This window comes from Fusarium oxysporum, chromosome 11 (genome assembly GCF_000149955.1).
Source record: "Fusarium oxysporum f. sp. lycopersici 4287 chromosome 11, whole genome shotgun sequence".
Classification (NCBI taxonomy): Eukaryota; Fungi; Ascomycota; class Sordariomycetes; order Hypocreales; family Nectriaceae; genus Fusarium; species Fusarium oxysporum.
In genome coordinates, this window is record NC_030996.1 from 965,343 (window position 1) to 988,138 (window position 22,796).

The 22,796-nt window shown below is 49.2% G+C and overlaps 13 protein-coding genes across 19 annotated transcripts; 9 read left to right on the forward strand and 4 right to left on the reverse strand.

Annotated features, from left to right (window-relative positions):
• The first annotated feature begins 83 nt into the window (after positions 1-83).
• On the forward strand, positions 84-2,744 carry FOXG_20140 (uncharacterized protein). 4 transcript variants are annotated; one of them, XM_018400412.1, is made up of 4 exons: positions 84-759; positions 831-1,687; positions 1,773-1,853; positions 1,971-2,744. In XM_018400412.1, exon 2 carries the CDS (start codon positions 965-967, stop codon positions 1,358-1,360), a length of 396 nt encoding a protein of 131 aa, XP_018247121.1. In that variant the 5' UTR covers positions 84-759; positions 831-964; the 3' UTR covers positions 1,361-1,687; positions 1,773-1,853; positions 1,971-2,744. The 4 variants fall into 4 exon arrangements, with proteins under 4 accessions (XP_018247121.1, XP_018247120.1, XP_018247122.1 ...); XM_018400411.1 differs by having other exon boundaries at positions 84-1,687; XM_018400413.1 differs by lacking the exon at positions 1,773-1,853 and having other exon boundaries at positions 475-759.
• FOXG_20141 (uncharacterized protein) lies at positions 596-2,593 on the reverse strand. Its single transcript, XM_018400415.1, has 2 exons — positions 1,760-2,593; positions 596-1,419 (listed from the first exon to the last, which is right to left on the reverse strand). Exon 1 carries the CDS (start codon positions 2,261-2,263, stop codon positions 1,769-1,771), a length of 495 nt encoding a protein of 164 aa, XP_018247124.1. The 5' UTR covers positions 2,264-2,593; the 3' UTR covers positions 596-1,419; positions 1,760-1,768.
• A 1,074-nt stretch (positions 2,745-3,818) lies between the features above and the next one.
• FOXG_09726 (uncharacterized protein) lies at positions 3,819-5,489 on the forward strand (the record flags this gene model as incomplete). The annotated part of the gene is made up of 2 exons (XM_018388948.1): positions 3,819-4,336; positions 4,406-5,489. The coding sequence occupies 2 exons, from the start codon at positions 3,819-3,821 to the stop codon at positions 5,487-5,489; spliced, it is 1,602 nt and encodes a 533-aa protein (XP_018247125.1).
• A 509-nt stretch (positions 5,490-5,998) lies between these two features.
• FOXG_20142 (uncharacterized protein) lies at positions 5,999-6,232 on the forward strand (the record flags this gene model as incomplete). Its single annotated transcript, XM_018400416.1, has 1 exon — positions 5,999-6,232. The coding sequence occupies one exon, from the start codon at positions 5,999-6,001 to the stop codon at positions 6,230-6,232; it is 234 nt and encodes a 77-aa protein (XP_018247126.1).
• Positions 6,233-6,385: 153 nt separating this feature from the next.
• On the reverse strand, positions 6,386-8,324 carry FOXG_09727 (uncharacterized protein). The gene is made up of 4 exons (XM_018388949.1): positions 7,869-8,324; positions 7,718-7,819; positions 7,325-7,661; positions 6,386-7,275 (listed from the first exon to the last, which is right to left on the reverse strand). The coding sequence occupies exons 1-4, from the start codon at positions 8,259-8,261 to the stop codon at positions 6,539-6,541; spliced, it is 1,569 nt and encodes a 522-aa protein (XP_018247127.1). The 5' UTR covers positions 8,262-8,324; the 3' UTR covers positions 6,386-6,538.
• Positions 8,325-9,634: 1,310 nt separating this feature from the next.
• FOXG_20143 (uncharacterized protein) lies at positions 9,635-10,396 on the forward strand (the record flags this gene model as incomplete). The annotated part of the gene is made up of 2 exons (XM_018400417.1): positions 9,635-9,799; positions 9,854-10,396. The coding sequence occupies 2 exons, from the start codon at positions 9,635-9,637 to the stop codon at positions 10,394-10,396; spliced, it is 708 nt and encodes a 235-aa protein (XP_018247128.1).
• A 162-nt stretch (positions 10,397-10,558) lies between these two features.
• FOXG_09729 (uncharacterized protein) lies at positions 10,559-11,745 on the forward strand (the record flags this gene model as incomplete). The annotated part of the gene is made up of 3 exons (XM_018388950.1): positions 10,559-11,136; positions 11,192-11,267; positions 11,332-11,745. 3 exons carry the CDS (start codon positions 10,559-10,561, stop codon positions 11,743-11,745), a joined length of 1,068 nt encoding a protein of 355 aa, XP_018247129.1.
• A 31-nt stretch (positions 11,746-11,776) lies between these two features.
• Positions 11,777-11,884, forward strand: FOXG_20144 (uncharacterized protein; the record flags this gene model as incomplete). Its single annotated transcript, XM_018400418.1, has 1 exon — positions 11,777-11,884. One exon carries the CDS (start codon positions 11,777-11,779, stop codon positions 11,882-11,884), a length of 108 nt encoding a protein of 35 aa, XP_018247130.1.
• Positions 11,885-12,092: 208 nt separating this feature from the next.
• On the reverse strand, positions 12,093-13,656 carry FOXG_09730 (uncharacterized protein). 3 transcript variants are annotated; one of them, XM_018388953.1, is made up of 4 exons: positions 13,322-13,656; positions 13,102-13,274; positions 12,758-13,029; positions 12,093-12,699 (listed from the first exon to the last, which is right to left on the reverse strand). In XM_018388953.1, the coding sequence occupies exon 4, from the start codon at positions 12,551-12,553 to the stop codon at positions 12,167-12,169; it is 387 nt and encodes a 128-aa protein (XP_018247133.1). In that variant the 5' UTR covers positions 12,554-12,699; positions 12,758-13,029; positions 13,102-13,274; positions 13,322-13,656; the 3' UTR covers positions 12,093-12,166. The 3 variants fall into 3 exon arrangements, with proteins under 3 accessions (XP_018247133.1, XP_018247131.1, XP_018247132.1); XM_018388951.1 differs by having other exon boundaries at positions 12,758-13,274; XM_018388952.1 differs by having other exon boundaries at positions 13,102-13,656.
• A 257-nt stretch (positions 13,657-13,913) lies between these two features.
• FOXG_09731 (uncharacterized protein) lies at positions 13,914-15,613 on the forward strand (the record flags this gene model as incomplete). The annotated part of the gene is made up of 6 exons (XM_018388954.1): positions 13,914-14,242; positions 14,293-14,323; positions 14,376-14,519; positions 14,567-14,696; positions 14,750-15,386; positions 15,436-15,613. 6 exons carry the CDS (start codon positions 13,914-13,916, stop codon positions 15,611-15,613), a joined length of 1,449 nt encoding a protein of 482 aa, XP_018247134.1.
• Positions 15,614-16,017: 404 nt separating this feature from the next.
• Positions 16,018-19,861, forward strand: FOXG_20145 (uncharacterized protein; the record flags this gene model as incomplete). Of its 2 annotated transcripts, XM_018400420.1 has the most annotated exons (4): positions 16,018-16,249; positions 16,302-18,650; positions 18,712-19,085; positions 19,146-19,861. In XM_018400420.1, 2 exons carry the CDS (start codon positions 16,018-16,020, stop codon positions 17,762-17,764), a joined length of 1,695 nt encoding a protein of 564 aa, XP_018247136.1. In that variant the 3' UTR covers positions 17,765-18,650; positions 18,712-19,085; positions 19,146-19,861. The 2 variants fall into 2 exon arrangements, with proteins under 2 accessions (XP_018247136.1, XP_018247135.1); XM_018400419.1 differs by having other exon boundaries at positions 16,302-19,085.
• On the reverse strand, positions 17,468-19,861 carry FOXG_09733 (uncharacterized protein). The gene is made up of 5 exons (XM_018388955.1): positions 19,553-19,861; positions 19,131-19,484; positions 18,691-19,072; positions 18,372-18,640; positions 17,468-18,319 (listed from the first exon to the last, which is right to left on the reverse strand). The coding sequence occupies exons 1-5, from the start codon at positions 19,691-19,693 to the stop codon at positions 17,993-17,995; spliced, it is 1,473 nt and encodes a 490-aa protein (XP_018247137.1). The 5' UTR covers positions 19,694-19,861; the 3' UTR covers positions 17,468-17,992.
• A 975-nt stretch (positions 19,862-20,836) lies between these two features.
• Positions 20,837-22,627, forward strand: FOXG_09734 (salicylate hydroxylase). Its single transcript, XM_018388956.1, has 4 exons — positions 20,837-21,380; positions 21,430-21,542; positions 21,596-22,078; positions 22,138-22,627. Exons 1-4 carry the CDS (start codon positions 20,910-20,912, stop codon positions 22,385-22,387), a joined length of 1,317 nt encoding a protein of 438 aa, XP_018247138.1. The 5' UTR covers positions 20,837-20,909; the 3' UTR covers positions 22,388-22,627.
• The last annotated feature ends 169 nt before the right edge of the window (positions 22,628-22,796 follow it).

Sequence of the window (22,796 nt, forward strand, 5' to 3'; positions counted from 1 at the left end):
CAGAGCAGCTTTTGCCTTGTTTTCGGTTTATGTTTGCGCGTTGATGGGCACCTCTTGTACTGTAGCCTGTCGCACTTCTAAGTACGCGATTTATCCAGCATTGACACCAACACAAGCCTAGAGCAAACAGCCAGGACAGCCTCCGTGTGACCGAAATAATCAGACGACAGATAACGAAATGCAAGATACGCATCTGCAAGTTGGTGACACCGAGATCATCTTCATGTGATGGCTGCCCCGCAATGCCGGCTGAGGTACCCGGAATGATCAAACGTTGGCAATCGGACATCATACCTTTTGCAGAACGCGCTGCTCTACACAGCAAACAAGAGTGTTGGTTGGCCATACACGGCTAACATACAATTCTTCTGCATTTGCCTCTATCCAGAAATGCCTTTGCGCAGCCTGATGTGACGCGTTAGCAGCTCATTTGTCGCAATATCTTGGTTGTGCGACATGCAGCATCTACTCCATTTCCAACCACCTGCAGTGAGCAAACGAGCAGCGCGCATGCCCAATCGATGTCGCTATCGATGGCCCGACAAACCGACATACACAAGCAATGGCTTCTAGCTGTCGCGATGTTTTTGTGAATGTGGAAAGGGAACTTTACGTCGTGGGGTGCGCAAGAGAAGACGCGACTGTCTTCACGTTTAATCCAGGTGACCTTGTTCTCACGGAGTACCATACGATATCCAGCAGCTTGTCCTACGTTTGTTGCTTTAACACCCAGACCGGACCTTGGTCCGGCCCGCGTGTGTAAGTTGTGTCCCAGGCCAGCTCAATACATGTGCTTGTGTGTAATGGGTGATGTTGACATTGGCCATCAGTATCGTGGTTGAGAGGTTGGCCGCGGTCCATGTGTGATGGTCACAGCAACACGACGCTGAGGTTCCAGTACCCGACGCTACAGTCAATGCGACATGGATAAACAACAGAGGGTTACACTTGTTTGCCAGCCAAGATGGTACACAAGCCGTTATTGACGATTGCTCTGAGGCCCCCCAAGCCACGCGGGACAATAACGCGGGGAGTCCCCTGTCGGGTACCTGGAGATCTGAGATCACCAAGACCCTGTGAGCTTCACCAAGTCCAACAAATCGAGAAGCAATCGCTTTTCTGTTACTTTTATTCCTTCTTCTTCTTGCGCCTTCGAACCAAGTCCCTGCTCCGTCTCAGTCCCGATGTGCGCACGCAGAGCCTTGTTAATTTACTGCCGCGTCGCAGCAGCCAGCCGTCAAACGGAAGCCGTCCCGAGCCTACAACGCATCCTTTCTTGCGCAGACGAGAGCAGCTTCTCGATCGAAAACATGATACGGTTAATCTGGGCGCGATGATGCATACAAGGCGGGGAGACTGAGGAAATGAGAGTGACAGGAGTCAGAATGGCGTTTGTTGTTCAGGGTCAACAGCCTTTCCCTAGCATCATCGTCAATACACGCTCGCGATCTCGCCTTCTGTCTTATGCCCTTAGAAGGTTCATCACAAAGTTCAAGCTACTAGTCAGTTACAATGGGAAGCGTTTCCAATGCTCCCGAGAATTCGTCGCGACCGGAGAACACACCTGCATCGTCCCAACCAATAAATCGACCGTCGAATAGTGAAGCTGGTATTAGCTCTAGACAAAGCGAAAGCGACAGGTTAATTAACCGGCTCGCTGACACACTTGGATATCCCCATGGTAATGGTATGTTGAGCCTGGGCGTTCCCCTTTGACCGTGGAGATGAATGGGACGACGTTCAAGAGTTACTTACTCACTTTTTAACACTAGAACGACGCTCTCGCGAGAATTCCCTTAGGCCCAGTGCGCGGAGGGGGGCGTCTGCATCGCCGACACCAGCCCAGTCTCACAGTAAGTACTGCGAGCATACTCCCACTACCACTGCATCTGCATCTGCATCTGCATCCCTTTCTCAGAACACGCTTGTCGCTCATCAAAACACAATATGCTGACGGTTTGGAACAATAGATCAAGGTTGGCGGCTCGTTGGCGGTCGGCCTGCGACTGGTCGTCTCTTCATCCATGCTGCGCATAGGGAGATCGACCGTCGACGCGACTCGTAGCCCAACCCGACCTACATATCGGCGGGGCGTTTTCCCATTGAGGAACTGCTGGGATGGAGGATGTACGATGGGGATAGCGTGGTTATCGATGTGAGATGGGCGGATGGTAGCCCTGATTCTTGGGAGCCTGAGGAGGTCATGCACCTCGATAGTGCGCAGATGCTCTTGAACTTCTGGAGGCTGCAGGGTGGTCGCCATAAGGCAACTGGCCTACGAGAACACCGTGTCCTCAGGGTCCTCAAGTCGAAGGAGTCCAGGACCGACAAGGACAGTCGGTTATACCAATGCCAATGGATTGGGCTGCCAGCAAGTGATGATTACACCACTTGGCTGTCCCTGGACGAAGTCACCGAAATTGCACTGGGTCAATGGTTGGAATTTGTTACGGGTCTTGATGATATCTTCGGTTGAGATGCTGGAAACTGTAGAATCATGTATTATTTACTCGTCGTTAGATTTCCCGATCTCCTTGGTTTGCATTAGGGCTGTTGGTTATTTGATGCGTGGTCGGTTTGAAACGGTTGAACGGTGGAGCTGTTACTTAATGTTATGGGGGATGCTTCAAGGCGCATCGCTTCCTCGGTCGCACCACTTATTACACTTTCTTACCGTTTGCGAAAATTACAAAAATAGTCGCAAGCGAACAATCAATTGGCAAGTCATTGGTCTCCTCATCGTAAAACCCCGTATCTTCAGGGATCTGTTGTCCATTGCCAGGGCGGATGTTGCAATTTCCGACTGATCGACAACTACCGGGGCCCGCTAAGTCCCCTGTAAATGCTTCAAAATAAGTCAAGACCCCTGTTTCGCTGTAGAAATCGATGGAGACGAATGTCCTGATGCCCAGTGTAATGACTCGTCAGCGCCTAACGGTCGAAGATTATGCTTATCGAACGCTTCACCACCTGGCGCGATACTCCCGGGACATGGCTTTTGCTTCACTCCATCTTAACGATGAGTTACACGTCGTTTTTGTTATCTTGCATCAACCATGTTCATGTGGCTGCCGCGTGGGCGACGTGCATCTTTTTCCACTTCCCTACTGAGATGTCTCTGCATTCTCGCACGCCTCACCGACCTGCAGCCGCAACCGTTACGGTAATAAGCAAGATGATCACCGCGGACCTAGGAAGCAGGAAACCCGGGCCGTTCCTTGTCAGTTTTCACTGGCGTGAAACCTAGCACGAGCCGTTGGAAGGCTTCGAAGCCGTTTCGCTATCAACGGTCCCTTTTAGAAAACCCTTCCTCCTTATTCGCGGGCCCCCGGCATTTGCGTCGCACTTTTCTGCGGAGATCATGGGCGATCTGTGCAAAAATTACCGCAGAAAAGGTATCCCTGCCTGCAGGGAAACGTACCCTTGACCCCCGCTTACTTCGGCTCTTGTGATGCAGACCAGAGTTTTACCGCGCTCGTACTTCGTCTTATAGGCTTGAACAAACAAGGTTGAAGCATTAAGCCATCCTTCAGAGTCCAAATGGAGCATTCTATCCCGTTGGAATACGCCGTCGACGTTGCAACCCTTGACTGACTCGCAGCGATGCGAGAGTCAAAGGTCCCTCTGTCTGACCCACGCATGTGCCGCCTTGTCTTGAAGATAGCCAACAAATGTTTCACTGCAGAAGCTTACGCAGCATGTGAGGATGCTCTTTGGGGCCTGGTGTTTTGCTGTGCATATCTTTCGTATATAGAGCTTCCCCTCATCTCCTCTCTTCTCGCTGGATCGCACTGTTTCTAGCCGCTGTATCTGCCATCATGGGCCTCCTCTTGCTTCCAGCTGTGGTTCTAGCCGCACTTATCGTGTATTATGTTCTCTTCCCTAAGAAGAAGACTGGACTTGACCTCCCTCCTGGTCCCAAGCCTCTTCCCATTGTCGGTAACGTCTTTGATCTCCCGCCGGCTGGAACGGCTGAGTATAAGCACTGGGCCAAGTTCAAGGATCTGTATGGACCTATCAGCTCTATCAATGTCCTCGGAACTCCCCTTGTTGTCCTGAATGACCGAGAGGCTCTTCATGACTTACTGGAGAAGAGGTCGACAAAGACATCGTCTCGACCTTGGTCACCCTTTGCAAGTGAGCTGTGCGGTTACAGCGTATTCCTTCCCGTTATTCCCTATGGAAACAAGTTTCGATATTTCCGTAAGCTGGTGCACCAGCAGATGGGCACCAAGTTGATCTGCTCCGAATTTCGCGACACTCAGGACCTGGAGTCACTTCGGTTCCTTGTGAGGACGATTGAGAGACCCGAGGAGTTCCAGAAGCACATCAAGACGTAAGTTAGACCAATAACAGTGCAGAGAGACAGTTCCGGGGAAGCATCGGCTAACCACCTTCACAACAGTGAAGCCAGCGCTATCATCTTGCGGATCATTTACGGATACAACATCGAGCCCAAGAAAGTCGACCCTCTCGTCAACCTGATCGAGAAGATGATGATCAACTTCTCCGACGCCTTTGTCCCTCTGTCCTGGGCTGTCGACATCGTCCCCAGCCTCGCCCGCCTCCCAGATTGGTTCCCCGGAACTTCTTTCAAGAAGACTGCCAGAGAGTGGCGCAACACCACCGATCAAGCATTGAACACCCCTTACAACTTTGTCATGGATCAGATGGCTAGCGGAACAAACCGACCGTCTTATGTTTCCCAACTCATGAGCAGCAAGTCATTCAAGAACGACAATGGTACTGGCGAGCCTACCAAGGAGGATATTGAAGCTGTCAAAGCTACTGCGACTATCATGTACGGTGGCGGTGCTGACACTACCGTTTCGACTATCAGCAGCTTCGTACTTGCTATGATTGCTTTCCCCGAGGTTCAGAAGAAGGCTCAGGCTGAGATCGATAGCGTCACTGGAGGCGAGAGACTGCCGACCTTTGAGGACCAGGACCGCATGCCTTACATCAACGCCCTGTGCAAGGAGGCTCTTCGATGGATGCCTGTCGTTCCTACCACTACAACCCATGTTACTGAGGAAGAGATTGAGTACCGAGGATACCGCATTCCCAAGGGCACATACCTCATCCCCTCAACATGGTGGATTCTACACGACCCCGAAATCTACGCCAACCCTGATGCCTTCGACCCTGAGCGCTTCATCGCGCCTCGAGATGAGCCTGACCCCAGTGACTTCGCTTTCGGTTATGGTCGAAGAATCTGCCCTGGTCGATACCTGGCTGAGGATAGTATCTTCATGACTGTTGCTCGATTGTTGGCGGTGTTTGATATGCGCAAGGCTGTTGACGAGAATGGAAAGGAGATTGATGTCGTGATTGATGGTACACCCGGTCTGATCAGCCACCCTGTTGAGTATGCTTACAGCATTACACCAAGAAGCGCTAAGCATGTTGAGATGGTTCGAGCTGCTGAGAGGGTTCATCCTTGGGAGGAGAGCGACTCCAGTCTTTTGAAGAAGGATTCTCCTGTTTGAGTTTATGTAGCTCATAAATAAGAAGCATTTGAACTCAACAGAAAAAATGCTCCAGCAATTGTCGTCATGTGTCGGCTTGACACGATGTTCACAGTAGTAGTTGTGCCTCAGACTTCCCTGAAGGTTTCAACACTGTTATACAGCAATATCAAGCTCGAGCTACCGTGACCCAGTGGCCCATACAAGAAGTCACACTGATGAAGGATCGATGAGAGCGGGCATAGCTGATCAGATATGCCGCTTGATCTTGAATCAGCCACATTACTGTGCATGATGTTGTGAGCAGGGGGACCTAGTCATCAGCATCAGTATTGATATGCTACGTGAATGCTGAAAGGAAAGCCGCGAAAGAGTGCTATAAGTGCAGGTGAGCACCAGCCCAATCTTTAGCCCCAACAAGACAAGCTACACACTACAAGAACAACACAAACAGCACGCATCATATCACTTCAAACCCCACCAAACATTTCAGCCACTCACTAAACACTTTAATCATCCAATCATTCACCATGTGTATCAAGGTTATCCCATATGGCAAATGCACCAAGCCCGACTGCACCACGCGAGTTAAGTGGGAGAAAAGGGCGGAGCTCACTCCGTGCCAGTTGAGCCAGGAAGGGAAGCAATGCCAGACAACCGAGCGGTCTAAAGACATAGATCTTGTTTGCGAGGACTGCCAACTGGAGGAGGTGGGTGGAGGCTATGAGTACGGGCCGACGCCTCTCCCCAACCCTTCGAAGTAATGACCTATCTTGGTCCGGAGAGGATATTGAACGGCGGAAGGAGGTACTAGCGCAAGACTTACCTAGACCGGAGAGCCTATAGAAGGGTAATAAAGCCCAGGTATCTGGAATCACCTTTCTACAACCTCACTGCTTCAATCCAGGGGAAACCGTGCTGCTGTGCCCAACTATGTGAAAATGAGTTTGACTGTCGTGTGAGTTGTGATATATTCCAGAAGTCTGCTTGTACATTAAAATAACCATTAACTGCTAGCTCTCTAAGTAAAGTTCATGATATCACTGCCATCGAGAAGTATTGTCAGTCGATCATGGCTTGACAAAGCGATACTTGATGTATGGAATCCAACCCTTGGGCATATCAACCTTCTGGGTAGTGAAAGTACAGGGGCTGAAGACAGGCCAAGTGTGATCCTTTGAGAATCCAGCCTCTGTGAATGTCTTGGTTACTTCCTTTCTGCAAGGATACTTGAACTCAAGGTTGTACCAGCGATCATATGGAGCAGCTCCCCACTCGACCACCATCTTGTTACCTCGGAGAGGAAACTTGAGGAAATCATTGTCGAAAGCATCGATCGCATTAATGAGAGTAGTGAGGGAACCTTGGAGTTCTTTCTTGAGGTGACCCTGGATCTGGATGAAGCCATCACGAACCTTGCGTGAAGCCGCAGTCTTGGAGAGCTCCGCGTTGTTCTTCCAGTTCTGAGTAAGCTGAGCGTTGATCTTCTTCAATGCATCGCGAGATCTTGACTCATGCTTGGTAAGGAGAATGAGGGGAGTAAGGTTCCTCTTGATGTCGTTGGCATACATGCTGATTTCAGATGTGACAGTACCGTAGCCATGCATGATGCCGCGAAGCGTGTCGAACCTTCCATCATCCAAAAGATCAGCAAGGTTGTTAGGGATAAGATACTGTGCATCAAGGTTGTAGGCGGCCTGAATGTTGCCCAGGAAGTTGTAATAGATGAACTTGCGCTTCTCGTCGGCAGAGCTAGCAGCGGCGATGATGTTGTTGAGATCCTTGACGGCTTTGAGAGCGGCAGACACTGTGATAGTTAGCTATGAAAGCTCATGCAGACGGGAATAGTGACCGACCATTGTTGAGGTATGTAGAAGCTGTCTTGCCAGAGCAGGCGTTCTTCTGACAAATACTCTTCTTGATCGAGTCGACCTTGGTTGAAACAGTCCTGACGCGGGTTTGGACAGTGGTTGCTGCATTCTTGATCGCCATAATTCGGTTCTTGTAGGGTGTAGCGAAGGTCTTTTCCCAGTCGGCGAGCATCTTTGACATCTGGCCGTTCTTGATCTCGGTGCCCTTGGGAATCCACTCAAGAAACCATTCCATAACTGAATCGAGCTTCTCTCCGCCGCATCCATCTGCACCGCATTTGCTGAGGCGCTCGACAAGATCGAAGTAGCTCTTTGTGTTGATCTGTAGCCTGGTCAGTTAACCGTTCAAGTTGAGGCGAGGGATGGGTGATAACATACCTCTGCTGCTTTCTGTACTACCCATCCGTCCTTATTGGCAAGTTGGTTGGAAAGAACGGTGCTCTTGGTGTTCCCGTACTTGAAGCCTCGGTTGGCGAATTCCTATTTCCAGCTTTAGCATCAGACGAGACGATGATGAAGGAAGACAAACCTCTTCAGCGCTGTTCGCAGTAGCCAGCGCAATCCACTTGGCTCCCTTGAGCTTACCGTCTACCCATACAGCGCGCTCCGTCTTGACTTCTTTGATAGCTCGGGGCGCCTCTCTGCAGTATGCTGTGTAGCCGCTGACGAAGTCATCGTTGCCCATGGCATCTCCGATAAGGTCGCAGATGTTGCGGTTGTTGGTCAGGATTTGGACGCCACAGGGGCTGGTGTCGAAGCATGTTGTGATGGGCTCTGAGCCGTATGGGATCTTGAAATATTCCTCGCAGCCGTAGGTCCCTTCAGTGGACTTGCAGATAGCGTCGAGATTTTGACCAGGTCCAGCAAGGACCCTGGGAAAAAGTGCCGAGGCAAGAAACGGGAGGGATTGATAGCGACTCATTATTGATTGTAATTAAGAAAGTCGTTTTGATCTCAGAAACACAGACGAACGGTGATCGGAATTTTGGTGGGAAATAAACAGTTAAAATTGACGACCCCTGGCTCAGTAGCGCATGATGCATTTTCAGCTCCAAACACCAACTTTGATTAGTGACATTCAGCCCTGGCGGTCTAACGCGCCGCCACAACTACTAATTCATTCCACCTTACGGAATTAGACACTTGTGATCAATGTGACAGGGTTGTTGATTTGTTGACAGTTTCTGGCTTAAGCGAAGCTACTTTTTAACCTTATTTATCAACGCCACGAGACCGGTCCAGACTGGCGGTTTTAACGCTATCGCTCTGGTGTCTCGGTTGTTCAGTATCCCTTACGTGCAAGGCTAGCCCAACACAGACATGAACGGTTTTTGGTTGAGGGATTCTGCCTTGTCAGATCAGGGATATTCCTGTTTTTGTGTCGGGATGGTGTCTACACACTGGAAAGCAGACCGTCTAGACTAGCTGAACTCATGTTGGGTGCGAGAATGGTTGGCTCTTTGGTCTAGAAAGAGCTTTCTGCAAGGATGAGAAAATGATAAAAAAGACTCAGGTCTGAGGTATGGATACACTAAGTCTGGGGAGGGTATCTCAAGGGCCACAATAGAATCGGATAATCTGCATGATGACTTGATCCTCAGCCCTATGGACTAGATTGGCGCACTGACTTTGCCCAAGAGCGTGACCCTACGGTCGAGGCACACTCTCGGCAATTTCAGCATCCGTTTGATATGGCTTAAAAACTTGTGTGTCTTAGAGGTAGGCCTTGTAATACTTCTAGGCAGACAATCCTTCAGTGGGGTGCATCGACGGGCCCTGACCTGAGTTAAAGGCTTTTTACTAGAGTCCGGCACTGCCTTAGTATCTCGAATAGCTGGGTTTTATTCTACAATCCTTCCCTGATATAGTAAAGAGGAGGACTAGTGATATTAGTGCTGCGTTTATGAAAACCTAGGGGCAATCTAGTATCATTATCTGGTAATTTACTAAAAGCCTTCTTTATCTCTCTTGAATGAGGAGAGAAAAGCTATATTTTAGGTTGCCCTTTCTTTTAGTATTATATCTAGATTTTACTCAATGTATTATTTACAGCTACGACCTATGGCCGCGAGCTTTTAATTGCTAGACTGAAGTTGGTGTTCATGTAAGGTGCCATTATAACCCAGTTTTCAAGGGGTAGGCAGCTGCAAACAGATGGAAAGAGCAAACAAACTAGGGGATGCATTGTAGTCTCACCGCAAACTTGATAATTCTAAGAAAACAACTCACAGACAAATACGACTTTGACCCACTCACCCGCCCGGCGTGCGTCTTTGTTTAACTGACATCTTCGTAATGCAGACTTTGCATCACCTGAGCCCCAAGACTCAACAAAATCACCTTAAATCCGTCGCCATCACCACTACCAAAACCACCAGCAAGATAGACATGGAGGACGGGTCGGAAGACGGTCATGTAGCTCTCATAAAAGTGTTGGAAGCTGCCATGAGCAAAGAAGCAGTAAGAAAAGGCTAGCTTGTAACTGACCATCTGGATCCTGAAGCCCTCGTCGAGGCACTCCGAAAGGAAGGTACTAAACGCAACGGCACAGCAGAGAAGGCTAGCTTCTCCGTCACTCAGATCCCAGATCTCTACGTGCCATGCGTGATCCCCAAGGAGGACCTTGAACCAATGCCTATCTCTGACATGAGACTCAAGACTCATCACCGCGGCAAGAAGGTCTTGCTTCGGGTCAAGACCGCACCCGCTCGGGTCACGGCCGTCGTGACCATCGTGGAAGATGAAGAAGGGACAGCAGTTCTATTAGCGCTTTATCAACAGCTCCAGGAAGACTTGTTGACTGCCAGACATCCTGCTCAAGACTCCGTAGCAATCCTCAAAGATCCCTTCTTTGAGCAAACGGCTGAAGGAACTCACTCCCTACAAGTCGTCCACCCAAGCGACATCATCTGGCTAGAAGACCACGACGAGAGAATCCCCGAGCAGTGGAGAGTCCACAGAAAGATCAAGAGTAGCGCAGAATATCGTGCCGAGGGAGAAGGGCTCGCGAGCAAAGAGCACTGGTTGCCCGCACTACACTCGTCCGTTTCTCCATGATCTTCATTCACGCAACCTTACTTCTGACACGATCAAGATAAACCTTGACTCTTAACACAGCAGAGTCACCAGATGAGAAGCAGCAAGCACTTCTCGGCCATTCCGACATTTATCTCAAACTCGATCGCCCTCGTCAGGCGTTGCTAGACGCTATCGAAGGAGATGGCCTTACAACTTCGACCGAGGAGTCCTGGCTTCTTCAAGCTCGCGCGATCTACCACCTTGGGGAAGTTTGAAGAGTGCCACCAGAAGCTTCGGGCTCTTAAAAAAGCGTTTCCCAAGAGCGTGCCTGCTTGGAGCCTGCAACTACACATCGGTAAAAGTCTCAAGGAGCAGAATGATGGCGCGTATGCTGTTGCCAACATGCTCATTGATGCTCAAGAGGCACCTCCATTGATCGACTGCGCCACCTTCTCCTCTCTTGTTGAGATCCGCGTCGCCCCTGGCCGAGTTATGGGGCTCTTCCTTACCAAAGACGTATCTGCTGGAGACTTGATACTCTGCGGAAAGGCGTTCTCGTACTATTTCATGGATGATGAAAAGAGTCATGAGACCTATCCAATCTTGTTGAACATGTCCAGTAAGGAACTGACATCTGGTGGCTCTGTTCACCTGTGGCCACAAGTTACCCAAAAGCTGTTTCACAACCCGGAATATATCTATACGATCCAAGAACTATTCCACGGGGACCACAAGAAGCTTCAGATCATTGAATGGGACGGAAGTACTGTTGTTGACTCGTAAGTTCATCTCCATCGCGACATATCATTGGAATACCTGCTAACGTGGTCGTAGCTTCATGGTAGAAAGAACCATTCACTACAACGAAGTAAACGCCCCGAGAACTAAAAGTAATGACCTCGAAACCAGGGTATTTCGCAAGACAGGAGACTCTCTAGAGATCGACAACAACAACACTAAGTTCCTGACTTCAGGGGTCTGGCTCCTCGCTTCCTGAATCAACCACAGTTGTGTCAGCAACTGTCGGCGTTCTTTTATCGGCGACATGCAAGAGTAGAAGCAAGGAAGATAAAGCAGCCCTGGAAAAGCGGCGCAAGTTCTGCCACGAGGCTTCCGATCTTCTAAAGACTGAAGTGCTTCAATTCAACTTTGCCAAAGCCAGAACAGTCCTGAAACAACTAGAGAAAACTTACAACGGAAAGTCCGCCAACAAAGTCAGACTGGAGCTTTCGGAACTTTGTTTTGGGATGAGCGATCGGTACACGGATTCGGGAATGCACGCTGATTTTGTCAGGATGATCGTGAAGTCTCTTGAGTCACTGGGCTTCGTCATTGTCGCGTATGTCCCTGGCCAACTATGTCATTTATCTGTTTCTCAATCTGTCTGAACTGTACTGGAAAGTACCTCGGCAGCTCTCCATGCATGTTTTCAACTACGCCAAGCCCTCGTACAAAATTCTTGTTGGTGAAGTAGTCTCGATGCCACAGTTGCTCTCGGACACCGTTGAGCACTTCAGGTCTATGTAAAAGGAATGAATTTTGGATTCACACTGGACTAAATGTTCAGATTTGAAAACATCCTATAGGCACGCCAATACATTAGAGTTGGCAAACCAGAGGAACAGACAACCATTGCTTCGAAGTGGGAGAGACGGATGTGGGAAAGGGGATTAATGTAAATTGGTTCCGTTTTTGCCACAGAATAAAATAAAAACTAAGATCCCTCCCCAAATATGTACTATCAACACACAAAGCACCGTATATATCCCCAGCTATAATCCTTGACTGCTCTCAGAGGCTTCCAGACTCTTAGGCACTACCAACGTTGACATAGCACAAGACCCATCCAAATTGAACGGGGTTGAATAGACTGATATGAGCACGCGTCTGCTTCGTAAAAGCAGCGCTCCCAGGCTGGGTGCCAAGGCTGTCCTTGTACATCTGACAGGTCACCTTGTCGGGGTCGATCTTTTCGTCGTCGGGGAGAAGGAACTGAACGCCGCGGAGCTCAAGATCGGTGATTTGGTAGTCAATGTGCGTGAGCTTGCCGAAAGGAACGTCGACGAACTTGTGAGTGTTCTTGTCTCGGTTGAAGGCGTAGACGCTGGCTGTTGCGAAGGTTTCAGTCTTGGGGGCAGCTGTTGCGGTAGATGCGAGGGTCGCGACCGCGGTGATGAGGATGGTGGCGAAGTGCATGGTAGCGAGGAACTTGGTTATTTGAGATTGGAAGTTGATAGGAGATTGAGATACTGTATTGAAGTAGTGTAAAAGAGAGTGTTGGCTGAGTTGGATTGCAATTGAATATTGGGCATGGCGAGTTTCTTATATACACTTGGGTAACTCTGAGCGTCATCAGCCATCGTGTCCTCTTCACTATTTTTAGGTAGGTAAGCTTCCTACAGTTTAATACGGACCAAACCTTTCGTGTTGATTCTGCGGACCATTTGACACGGCGTAGGCAGTGTTTAAAGCTGCAACGAAGAATAGTCAGCACTTGTTTCCAATACAGTACCTCGAATCACTTTCCCGTATTCGATGTTATGTCTCCCTGGTCACAATCCACAATTTTGAGGCTGAGTGACTTCATGAACGTCGATCCTCTTCGCCAATGGTGTAATCAAAATGTCCTTGCGCCAATGGCTATGCGGCAGTCAGCAATGGTACCTCGTGTCCTGGTCGATCATATGTCAGATTTGAGCCGCTCGTCAGCCTAACCCATCCAAGCCATGTAGCTCACTGCTTACTGGAGAAATTGCCGAGAGTGCTTGGAGGAAATGAGATGGTGATGCACTTTCTGTATACGAGGTTAAGAGCATATTGATGTTATGGACAGACGTTGCCGGAAGAATAACACCACGCATCACCTAGCAGATGATCTGCCGCAGCTGTGGTGACCAATAAACCCAGGCACCTGCAACTACTCGATCAGCACACCAGAGTCAAATGAAAGGTTGGAATCGATACATCGTCTGCGGTAACGTTGCTTATTTTCTTCACGACCTAATCATCTGTGTCACCCTTGCTGGCCTGCTCTTACTTTCACTATGCTCTCCACAGATTGCTACCGAGTCGCCCAAAGCAGAGAATAACATAAGAAAGAATCTCCGTTTCCGTCAGCTCTCCCAATTTTGAAAGCAAGGTGCTTGGTGAAAGAAGAGAGAAGTCAATGCTTGACCCCGCTTCCACGTCTTTAAGATAAGTGACCGAAAAGAACCCAAGGAAGAATAGACAAAGATTTACTCAAACCAAATTCCTGAATTTGTATTGGATGAGTCGAGTGAAATTTGATCATGTTTACTCCATGCCTGGAAGTTATCAAGATAACAGTGAACTAACTGCGGGGGCCAATCGGCCATCTCTTAGAGATTCCTGTTTGGTACAAGCGTTGTCAAGACAATCCGATGGCCTCTTTGATTGGACGAGCTCCCGCAGTACACATCAAGACGCTCCACTTCTTGTGACTTTGGCTGGACAAGATGGACGAAGGAATGGCTATATAGATATGACATTCCCCCTCCTAAAGACTTCATATCTTTGTTCCTCGTCACAAGCGAAAATGGCGACCCTCTCTCTTGCCCACCTCGCTGGAGCAGCCGTGCTCATTTTCATCGGCGTTCTAATTGTCCGTCTGCGTTCACCTTTAGCTTCCCTCCCAGGACCTCGCCTAGGTCTTCTAACACCATGGCAACTGAGATACCATGAGCTTCGTGGCAAAAGAACGCAATATGTCCATCGAATGCACCAGAAGTACGGTAATGCAGTCCGTGTAGCCCCAAATGAGGTTGTTTTCTCGTCACTCGACGCGATGAAGGAGATATATCTGTCCAAAGGCAGTGGCTTTGACAAGACAAGTTTCTACAACCTCTTCTCTCAGTTTGGGCTCAGGTCAGTTGATCCTTAATGTCACTATGGCACACCGAACTAACACAGAAAAGGACAATGTTCTCAACTTTGCAAAAAGGCCCAGTAAGTCTCAAACTCCTTCCGCAGCCATGAAAGCGCTAAACATCCCGTGCAGCACAGCCAGAGACGACGAGTAATCGCCGACCGTTACGCAAACACCAACGTCAACCGCGAAGCCTCTCTACACGGTATACAAGAGAGATCACAAAACTTCATCGCTCGTTGCAAAGATGCTCCAAAGCAGGAGCTTGACGTTTACGTATGGGAGTCTGATCCTTTCTGCGCTTCCTGGCTAACATCAAGAAGATGTTCCTCCACTGCTACGCGTTCGACTGCGTCACACATCATCTGTTCCATCCTCATGGCAGTGACTCGATTCTCCAGGCGTCAGATGAAGAAACACTCCATGAGGCGGTATTTGACAACAGCCTTGTTAGTAAGTATCATCGAAAACCTTAGAGGGTACAGCGCTAACATAAATGACAACAGGGAGGCTCTTGAACTATTACCACCCAACTCTTGGCAGCGTTGCAGGCAAGCTGGGCTTATTCGGAAAGTCGCGCGGTATTCCTCGAGCTACAGAACTTGTGCTCAATGGTGTGAAAAAGGGCGGCGTCGCTGACTTTACACTGGTGAGTCGCATGCAGGAAGAGAAGTTCGGCATGGGCACTTTTGACATCGCGTCTGAATGCATGGATCACATGCTTGCCGGGATTGAAACCACTGGGGATGCGCTGTGCTTCCTGATGTGGCAGATCTCTCAGCCAGGCTATACCTTCATCCAGGAGCGCCTACGAGATGAGTTTAGAGCCAACCCTGATGTTCCTTCCGATCAACTTGAGTACCTCGAAGCAGTCGTCAAAGAAGGTCTCAGAGTCTTTCCTTCGATCCCCATGAGTTTACCAAGGTGCGTTCCTGAAGGCGGCGCAACTGTTGATGGCCATTGGCTTCCTGGAGGTACTATCGTGAGCTGTCAGCCATACTCGATGCACCGAATGGACGAAGGGGTTTTCCCCCGTCCAGATAGCTTTGAGCCACAGAGATGGCTAGAGGAGAAAGGCTCAGCTGAGCGAAACCGACTATTCTTTGTGTTCTCTAATGGAGGACGTGCATGCATCGGAAGACAGTGAGTATACGAGCTCCCAGTTGAGGATACTGGCTAACTCATTGTGCAGTCTTGCTATAGTTGAGATGAAGACACTTTTGCGTGACATCTATTCGCGATATAGAACAGCCCCTGCGGATGGCATGTCTTTTGATATGAGCATGGATGACCAGATTTTTACATCTCGACCGAGAGACCAGAAGTGCAATTTGAAGTTTGTCGAATGGGTTGAGGTTGCAGGTTGTTGAAGGCCAGAAAAACTGCTGTCGAACTTTGACGCAATGCCTAAGGAGAAAGGTGGCATCTTAGGCACAGTAAAATACAAACTTTCTTCCGCCAATAGCAACGCTTAAGATTTACCTTACCTCTTGACATATGATGCATGTGCCGATGTTACGTTGACATAAATTCGAGCATTGGCGAAGTGGGATGCTCTAGAGAACCTGCAAGTAGAAAACGACATACAGCACAGTATCTTAATGAACCCCAGTAGTTCTCCCATGGGAGATGGAACAAGCAGCTAATTCAGACAGGGGGAACTAATCTCGTTCTGGCGTTAGTGTAACCCTGCGAGGACTTCCACCAAGCCCAGCTCGCTGGAGTCACTCGCCAAACTATCACCAACTCATCTCAATCGGCCGCGACCACAGCAATGAGCGCTCTAGTTTCAGAAACTCTCAAATCGTTACCAAAGAAAGCCAGGTCCCGAGCAGGGTGCGTACGATGTCGCCGCCGACGGCAAAAGTGTGACGAGAGTAAGCCCTCCTGCGATAGATGCGTCGAGGCTGGGAGCATCTGCAAATATGAGGTTACGCTGAGTTGGGGCGGAAGAGCATTCGCAAAATCCGCTTTCGGAAAGTGTCTTCACGATATCAAAAGAACAGGTATGCTTAATAGACTGGAGACTCGGGTGAGCACTTACTTATGCTGGTTTAGACAACGCCTCGACAGGCAATGGCTTTGTCTACAGCACGACCCATGCCCAGTCGCCTAGGCGCAGGGCATCGCGGAGGACCACAGCGACGCGGTCAAATGCCAGCCATGAAACAAGGCTACAGCACTCGACAAAAAGCCATGTAACGGAAAACACTCCGGATACACTAGATCGACGTGTCACCACCACCAACGCCTCCTTGATCATGAAAAGCGATTGCATTCTGGAGGTTTCATCAAGAGTTTACCCACAAGATAAGCCGACCGGTCCCCTTCACCCCTTACAGGCGGCCATTACGCGACCGCAACATCAGATATCCTTTCTTCCGCCCATGGCTAAATATCTCTTCCAATTCTACCTCTCCGAAACGATGAGACTTACCGTCCCAAGCAGCTATGCCAAAACAGAGATCTGCCGATTCCTCGTCCCGATGTCGCTCCAAGAGCCTAGCTTACTCTACGCCGTGATGGCGTTCGCCTCTGTTCATCTCGATGCCATCGGTATGCTGCCCGGAAATTCGCAGCGACTTATCGACAGTCTCCATTGGGCCAGCATCAACCATCTTCGAAGATTGTTGGAAGATGCTGACACCACGTCACAAACTGTGGCGCTGGCTACCACGAGAACACTATGCCAGGCTCAGATTTATGGTGGGACATCATTATGGCGCATTCATCTTGATGGTGCGCGTGCTATCCTCCAGACGTCTCAAGCAGGCAAACAAGTGAAGAGCAGGCCTCACATTCCTGTGAACACGGGGTTCCTGGATAGTTGGTTCCATAATGCGGAAGCACTAGCTTCCTTGAGCCCGGCCGGGCTGCTCGGCGGTCAGCTTCTTGTCCACGGCCATACCGATTCTGGAGCGTTTCTCGACATTTATGGTGGCGTCATGTCTGATCTTCCTACATTATTCAAAGAGGTCGGAGCCCTCTTGGGAAAGAAGCACGTACGCACCGCTGAGCTCGAACTTGAAACGGAGGATCTCGTTCATCAGATCCACGCAAGGCTTTCTCGTGACAAAGCCGAGAATATGATCATCGCATCAGATCTGCTCTCGTTTCTCTCAGCGAATGATATCCAAAACTACGCACTCAGCAACGCTGGGTTTCTCTATATGGCACTCTTACACCTATACTGTAGCATGGGGTCTTTGTCCCCTTTCGCTACCGAAGTCCGCTTCTGCGTTACTCAAATCATTCAGTGTGCTCATAAAATGTCTCGTGAGTCTGGACTCTCTCCGAGAGTACTGTTAGTCTCACCCTTGTTCACCGCCGGGCTTTATGCTATTGGGTCTGCGCGAGATGAGATCAGGCTCGAGCTGGTAGACATTGGAAGATGGATGAAGACTCCTCATCTGTTCAAGACACTAGAGCTATTGGAAAGAGTTTGGCTTCAACACCCCGATGACTCGACGCGCACTTGGGAGACGATTGAAGATATGAGGGTCGACTTTCTTCCTTACTAGCTCGAAACTGCTTGAGGAAAGCCTTAAAGCTTCTTCGCCCGTTAAGGAGATAATAGAGGCATACCAGCTACTGTGACGAATACAGACTAGCCCACCACATGGTTGCTACTAGACTCTCTCAGTTTCAACGACGTTGAGCTCAACGCTTAACTTTCCAACAGTCTCTCCGACACCTGGTTCCTGCACTTTGTAACCTCGGAACTTCCTGGCTGGCAGCTTCTCGTTGAACTACACAGAATGGTGAGTAATCTTGCCTTGTTTCTGGATCGACTTCGGGTTACTTACCATAGCGTCGATTTCTTCCAAGGTTCGTCCCTTAACTTCAGGCAGGTAGAAGTACACCCAAACAGCGCTAATGATGCACGAAGGGAACCAGATGTAGCCATATCTTGGTCCCCAGTTCAACGCAACGGGATTAATGAAGTACGGAGCGGTGAACGTGATCAGCCAAGCGCCAAGGAATCCTGCTGCTGCAGCAAGGCCGAAGGTGTAGCTTCGAAGGCGTTGTGATGGGATTTCGCCAGCAACGAGCCATGAATATGGAGCAATCATGCCCTGAATGAGAAGGTCAATAACACAATCTTTGCATAGATATCGAAACACTTACATTGAAAGCCATCATGTAGAAGCATGAAAGCGCGACCAGTACCTTGCCGGTGACGATTGCACCCGGGTTGTGATCATAAACGGTTGCGATGATCAATTGGAAGAATCCAGCGGTTATGAGGCCACAAAGGAGGAGTACTCGTCGTCTTCCATATCGTACAACGATACAAACATTGGCGATGATAGCAAGCATACCTGCCATGCTGAGAACGTTGCTCATTGCAAACGGGTCTTGAACTTTAGCCATGGCGAAGAAGTAGGCCTTGTAAGCTGCGTAAAGGTCAGTTACGTATCCCTTGGGCGACAACGGGGATGGTTACCAATGATGAACATTGACCCAGTGGCAGCTTGGAGGCAAACAGCACATATGGAGATCATGGTTCGCCTTCTGTCGATTGGGTTATTGAACATATCCAGGATACCGACACCCTTGGACAATGCACGCTCGTTATCAATAGCTTGGCGGATATCTGCTATCTCCGCCTCGTTATCTGCGCCCTCTGGCCTGAGCCACTCGAGCGACTTGAGACCATCTTCGTAGCGTCCTTGAAGAACAAGCCATCTTGGTGACTCTGGAATGAAAGGCAAACCAGCGAATATGATAGCTGGAACTACGTATATCATTCCGAGAGGGATGAGATATGCAGAGCGATCAGGGCGTTTCGCTGTTGCCCAGTCGATTATGGTACCGATGAGTGTGCCCTATGAACCACGAGTCAGTATCGATATACTCTTCATACTGTCAGATAGGAGTACTGACAAAGGTTGTGCACAGATGAAACACGGTCAAGAACAAACCACGATACTTTGCTGGACTACTCTCTTGGATGTACAGTTGAGAGAAGGTCATGAAGTAGCCGTTGGCCAACCCGATAAGAAGCCGACCAACATACAGCGGCCCAATATGTGTCGTGGTCATCATGATGATGTTCGATACTGCGCAGAGAACGCAAGCCATCCGAAGACACATTTTCCTTCCAAGTTTTGCCGCAACGAACCCCGCGAGACTGGAGCTTATGAAGGCGCCCATCGTCATCAGGGACGAAATAAGCTGCTGTCGAGTGGTGTCGATGTTCCACCCGATTGCGACTTCGGTGTCTCGGTAGCCATAGATCTGATCAAGAGCAGTAGTCAGCACAATGCTCGAGTGCTTGTTGGACGTCAGGGAATGCAGGTGCCTACCTTGAGAAAGCCAGGCATGGCTTGTAGTCCACCGATCAATCCAAAGTCAAGGCCATACTGGAAAGGAGACAATACGATGATTCCGCATGCTAAGAAACATCGCCAGTGGGCACGAACAGTATCCTGCGATGGGTCTGCCATAATCAAGGGCCAGATGGAGTGAGGACGATCAAATGAATCGAGCAGTCAACTGCGCTGGACATCGTCTTTCTGCGGCTACCGTTTCCTTTCATACTGGAGCTCAACTGGAGGGACTTGGCCAATCATCTCACTGTTGTTCCTTCAGACAAAAACATTGAAACCTCTTATCACTAACTATATCGATGAGGGTTGGCGCTCAACCGAAGTGCGGGGTGCATAATAGGTTCCACTTAGAGTTGCAGATCAAGTCAGAGTTGCACCCGGTCGTCAGCCTGAAAGTGCGGAAAGAGTGTTGTCTCTTTGGGTAATCGGGGTGTTTCTTCCGGAGAGTTGCCCTATCGTACTGAGTTCGGCGGTATGCATCCGATGGGAAGAGTTGTCAAACTAAACCCAAAGCTACAAAGTTATGTACTAGAGCTACCCTTGCATCAACTTTATCCAACAAGATGTGAAGCCTAATGGAATTGCCAAGTACTTCCCCCGCAATCTGAGAGTCATGCTGAAGTTTTAGTCTCGTCTTGCATGAGTTTTCAGCTTAAGTTGAGAGCCATCGCGACTGGCTGCGCTGCTAATTCCCGAGCCAAATGCCGGGACCAGGGTAACATTTTCCCCCTCATCATTCAGACTGGCACTGATTGTCGCAACATTGCCTGACAAAGAGATGACATGTCAGCCACGTTCTGAAGCTCATTCGCAGCCTGCAGGACGTGTGTTGCTTTGCATAGTTCTCTGCCAATAGGACCACGAACCTGGCTGTTAGCGTATAGATATCCCACGGAGGTCAAGCGCGTTGCATAATATCCGAATAGAGAGGCGATAGCAGTTTGTTCTCGCCATCAGGTGAAACATTTGACATTTACGGCCCTGTAATTCGAGCATCAGATTTGGCTGTTCCGTGTCTAGAATGGAAGCATGCTATGAATTGAGCGTAATCAGTAGCAAGTGAACCAAACTGATGACAGAGTCAGAACTATTATCCAAGTACCGTAGAGCTTGTTAGCGAGTTTGTTACACTGGCATAATCAACCAACTCTTGGCTGCAGAAGGATCCTGGTTGCAGACCAACAAGGGCGGGGAACAAGACGGGGACAGCTACCTCGGCTTCCCAGGGTGATGTTTTCCGCTAACCACATGGTCACATAAGTGACATGTTGCATTAAACCCCAGATGAAAAGTTTTGAAAGTGCCAGTACCACCTGTTCAGTCTTATCAAATCATGGCGGCTCACAAATCCGGTATCAAGGTCATCATCGTTGGGGCCGGCTTTGGCGGTTTGACTGCCGCTATTGAATGCCATCGGCAGGGTCATGACGTTGAGATCTATGAGTCCTTTCCTGAGCTCAAAGTTCTCGGAGACATCATATCATTTGGTGGCAATGCCGGCAGGATCTTTAATCGCTGGTCTGACGGAGAGATTGTAGCCCGTCTACGCCCGTTATGCATCGACATACAAGAATATGGCTTCAGAATTCACAGATGGGACACAGGAGAGGTCGTATATCATCAAAAACGACCCCCTCCTAACCCTGAAGCCCCAGTGTTGAACGGTCATAGAGGCGAGCTGCATGAGATTATCTTCAATTATGCACGTGATGAGCTGGGCATTCCAATTCATCTCGGCCAACGAGTGTCTGAGTATTTTGAGGACAATACACAAGCTGGTATCATACTGAAGACTGGAGAAAAGGTATTTTACATATTTCTCAATGCAGACCTTTCACTGACTTTTGTTCCAGATTACTGGCGACGTGGTGATAGGTGCTGATGGGGTGAGGTCAAAGGCAAGGGAGCTTGTTCTAGGATATGTCGACAAGCCCAAGAGCAGTGGATACGCTGTTTGGAGAGCATGGTGAGATCAGGATCTTGTATGGTGACGGGTAATCATATACTAACAGGCATTAGGTTCTCGAACAAAGACATGATACAAGACCCCTGCACAAAGGAGTTCTGCGAGAACGGCGATACCTTCAACGGCTGGATCGGACAAGATGTGCACTTTTTGTTCTCGACCTTGAAAGGGGGTAAGGACTGCTGCTGGGTACTGACCCATAAAGATGACCACGATATCGATGAGTCATGGTCGTTCCCTGGTAAGATAGAAGAAGTGCTAGAGCTCCTGAAGGATTGGGATCCTACATGCCGAGCGATCGTGGAAAAAACGCCGTCAGTAGTTGATTGGAAACTGGTCTATCGCGATCCGTTACCGACTTGGATCAGCAACAAAGGGCGAATAGCACTTCTTGGTGATGCTGCTCATCCTTTCTTACCGACGAGTGCTCAAGGCGCAACTCAAGCTATGGAAGATGGCGTTACTGTTGCTGTCTGCTTGAAGCGTGCGGGGAAGAGTAACATCCCTGGTGCACTTAAGGCTCATCAGAGTCTGAGGTAGGAGAGATCCAGCCTGCCATTTGAACATTTCTTCCGCAAAACTAACACAGTGATAGATATGAGCGCGTGAAAGCGGTTCAGAAGACAGGAGAGTCAACCAGAGATCTTTGGCACAAGACGGATTGGGGTAAAGTCAAGGACAATCCTAGCAGCATCGGATTCCCGCGCGAGGATTGGATCCACCAATTTGATGCTGAACGGTATGCAGAGGAGAATTTCGAGAGTGCTTTCAGAACTCCATGGCATGAGGTCAAGGATAATGTTCTGGTCGATGAGGCCCCTACAATGGCGCAAGTAGCGGGCTAGGATTGCATCACTGTTTCTGCTATCCTGACTTTATTTATTTTCCGCCATCAAATTTACAGCCAACATTTTATGGCGTTGACCAGACGCGAGCCATTGTGTAGTCAATGTCTACAGGGTAGGCTGTCGGTGCCTGTCCCAATTGTCAAACACGCGTCATAGACTTCGGCAGTTGTCCAATTACTCATGCTGAATAACCTGCCCCAATCAATAAAATAATCGTGCCTTACTCATGAATCGCGCGATCGTCACAGAAACGTAGTTTCCCATTGTCTTGAAACTTCAGCAGAAATCCAAGAACCTTCTAGCGCCCTTCCATGAGATGGTGTTAACGTTATATCGAAGCCATGCCTCGGTAAAGAGTTTCTATTCCAAGCACCGACGCGGTGAACTAAACCAAAATTGTGGTCTG

What these genes read in the sequence shown, in the direction of transcription:
- FOXG_20140 (XM_018400411.1), top strand. Translation starts at nt 965, where the DNA reads ATGGTACACAAGCCGTTATTGACGATTGCTCTGAGGCCCCCCAAGCCA.
- FOXG_20141 (XM_018400415.1), bottom strand. Translation starts at nt 2,263, where the DNA reads ATGGCGACCACCCTGCAGCCTCCAGAAGTTCAAGAGCATCTGCGCACT.
- FOXG_09727 (XM_018388949.1), bottom strand. Translation starts at nt 8,261, where the DNA reads ATGAGTCGCTATCAATCCCTCCCGTTTCTTGCCTCGGCACTTTTTCCC. An exon ending in CTGCGAACAGCGCTGAAGAG is followed by an intron (nt 7,820 to 7,868) that starts GTTTGTCTTCCT and finishes AGCTGGAAATAG; the next exon opens with GAATTCGCCAACCGAGGCTT. An exon ending in TTCTACATACCTCAACAATG is followed by an intron (nt 7,276 to 7,324) that starts GTCGGTCACTAT and finishes TAACTATCACAG; the next exon opens with TGTCTGCCGCTCTCAAAGCC.
- FOXG_09730 (XM_018388953.1), bottom strand. Translation starts at nt 12,553, where the DNA reads ATGCACTTCGCCACCATCCTCATCACCGCGGTCGCGACCCTCGCATCT.
- FOXG_09733 (XM_018388955.1), bottom strand. Translation starts at nt 19,693, where the DNA reads ATGGCAGACCCATCGCAGGATACTGTTCGTGCCCACTGGCGATGTTTC. An exon ending in TGGGTCAATGTTCATCATTG is followed by an intron (nt 18,641 to 18,690) that starts GTAACCATCCCC and finishes ACCTTTACGCAG; the next exon opens with CTTACAAGGCCTACTTCTTC. An exon ending in TCTACATGATGGCTTTCAAT is followed by an intron (nt 18,320 to 18,371) that starts GTAAGTGTTTCG and finishes CTTCTCATTCAG; the next exon opens with GGCATGATTGCTCCATATTC.
- FOXG_09734 (XM_018388956.1), top strand. Translation starts at nt 20,910, where the DNA reads ATGGCGGCTCACAAATCCGGTATCAAGGTCATCATCGTTGGGGCCGGC. An exon ending in TACTGAAGACTGGAGAAAAG is followed by an intron (nt 21,381 to 21,429) that starts GTATTTTACATA and finishes CTTTTGTTCCAG; the next exon opens with ATTACTGGCGACGTGGTGAT. An exon ending in AAGGCTCATCAGAGTCTGAG is followed by an intron (nt 22,079 to 22,137) that starts GTAGGAGAGATC and finishes ACACAGTGATAG; the next exon opens with ATATGAGCGCGTGAAAGCGG.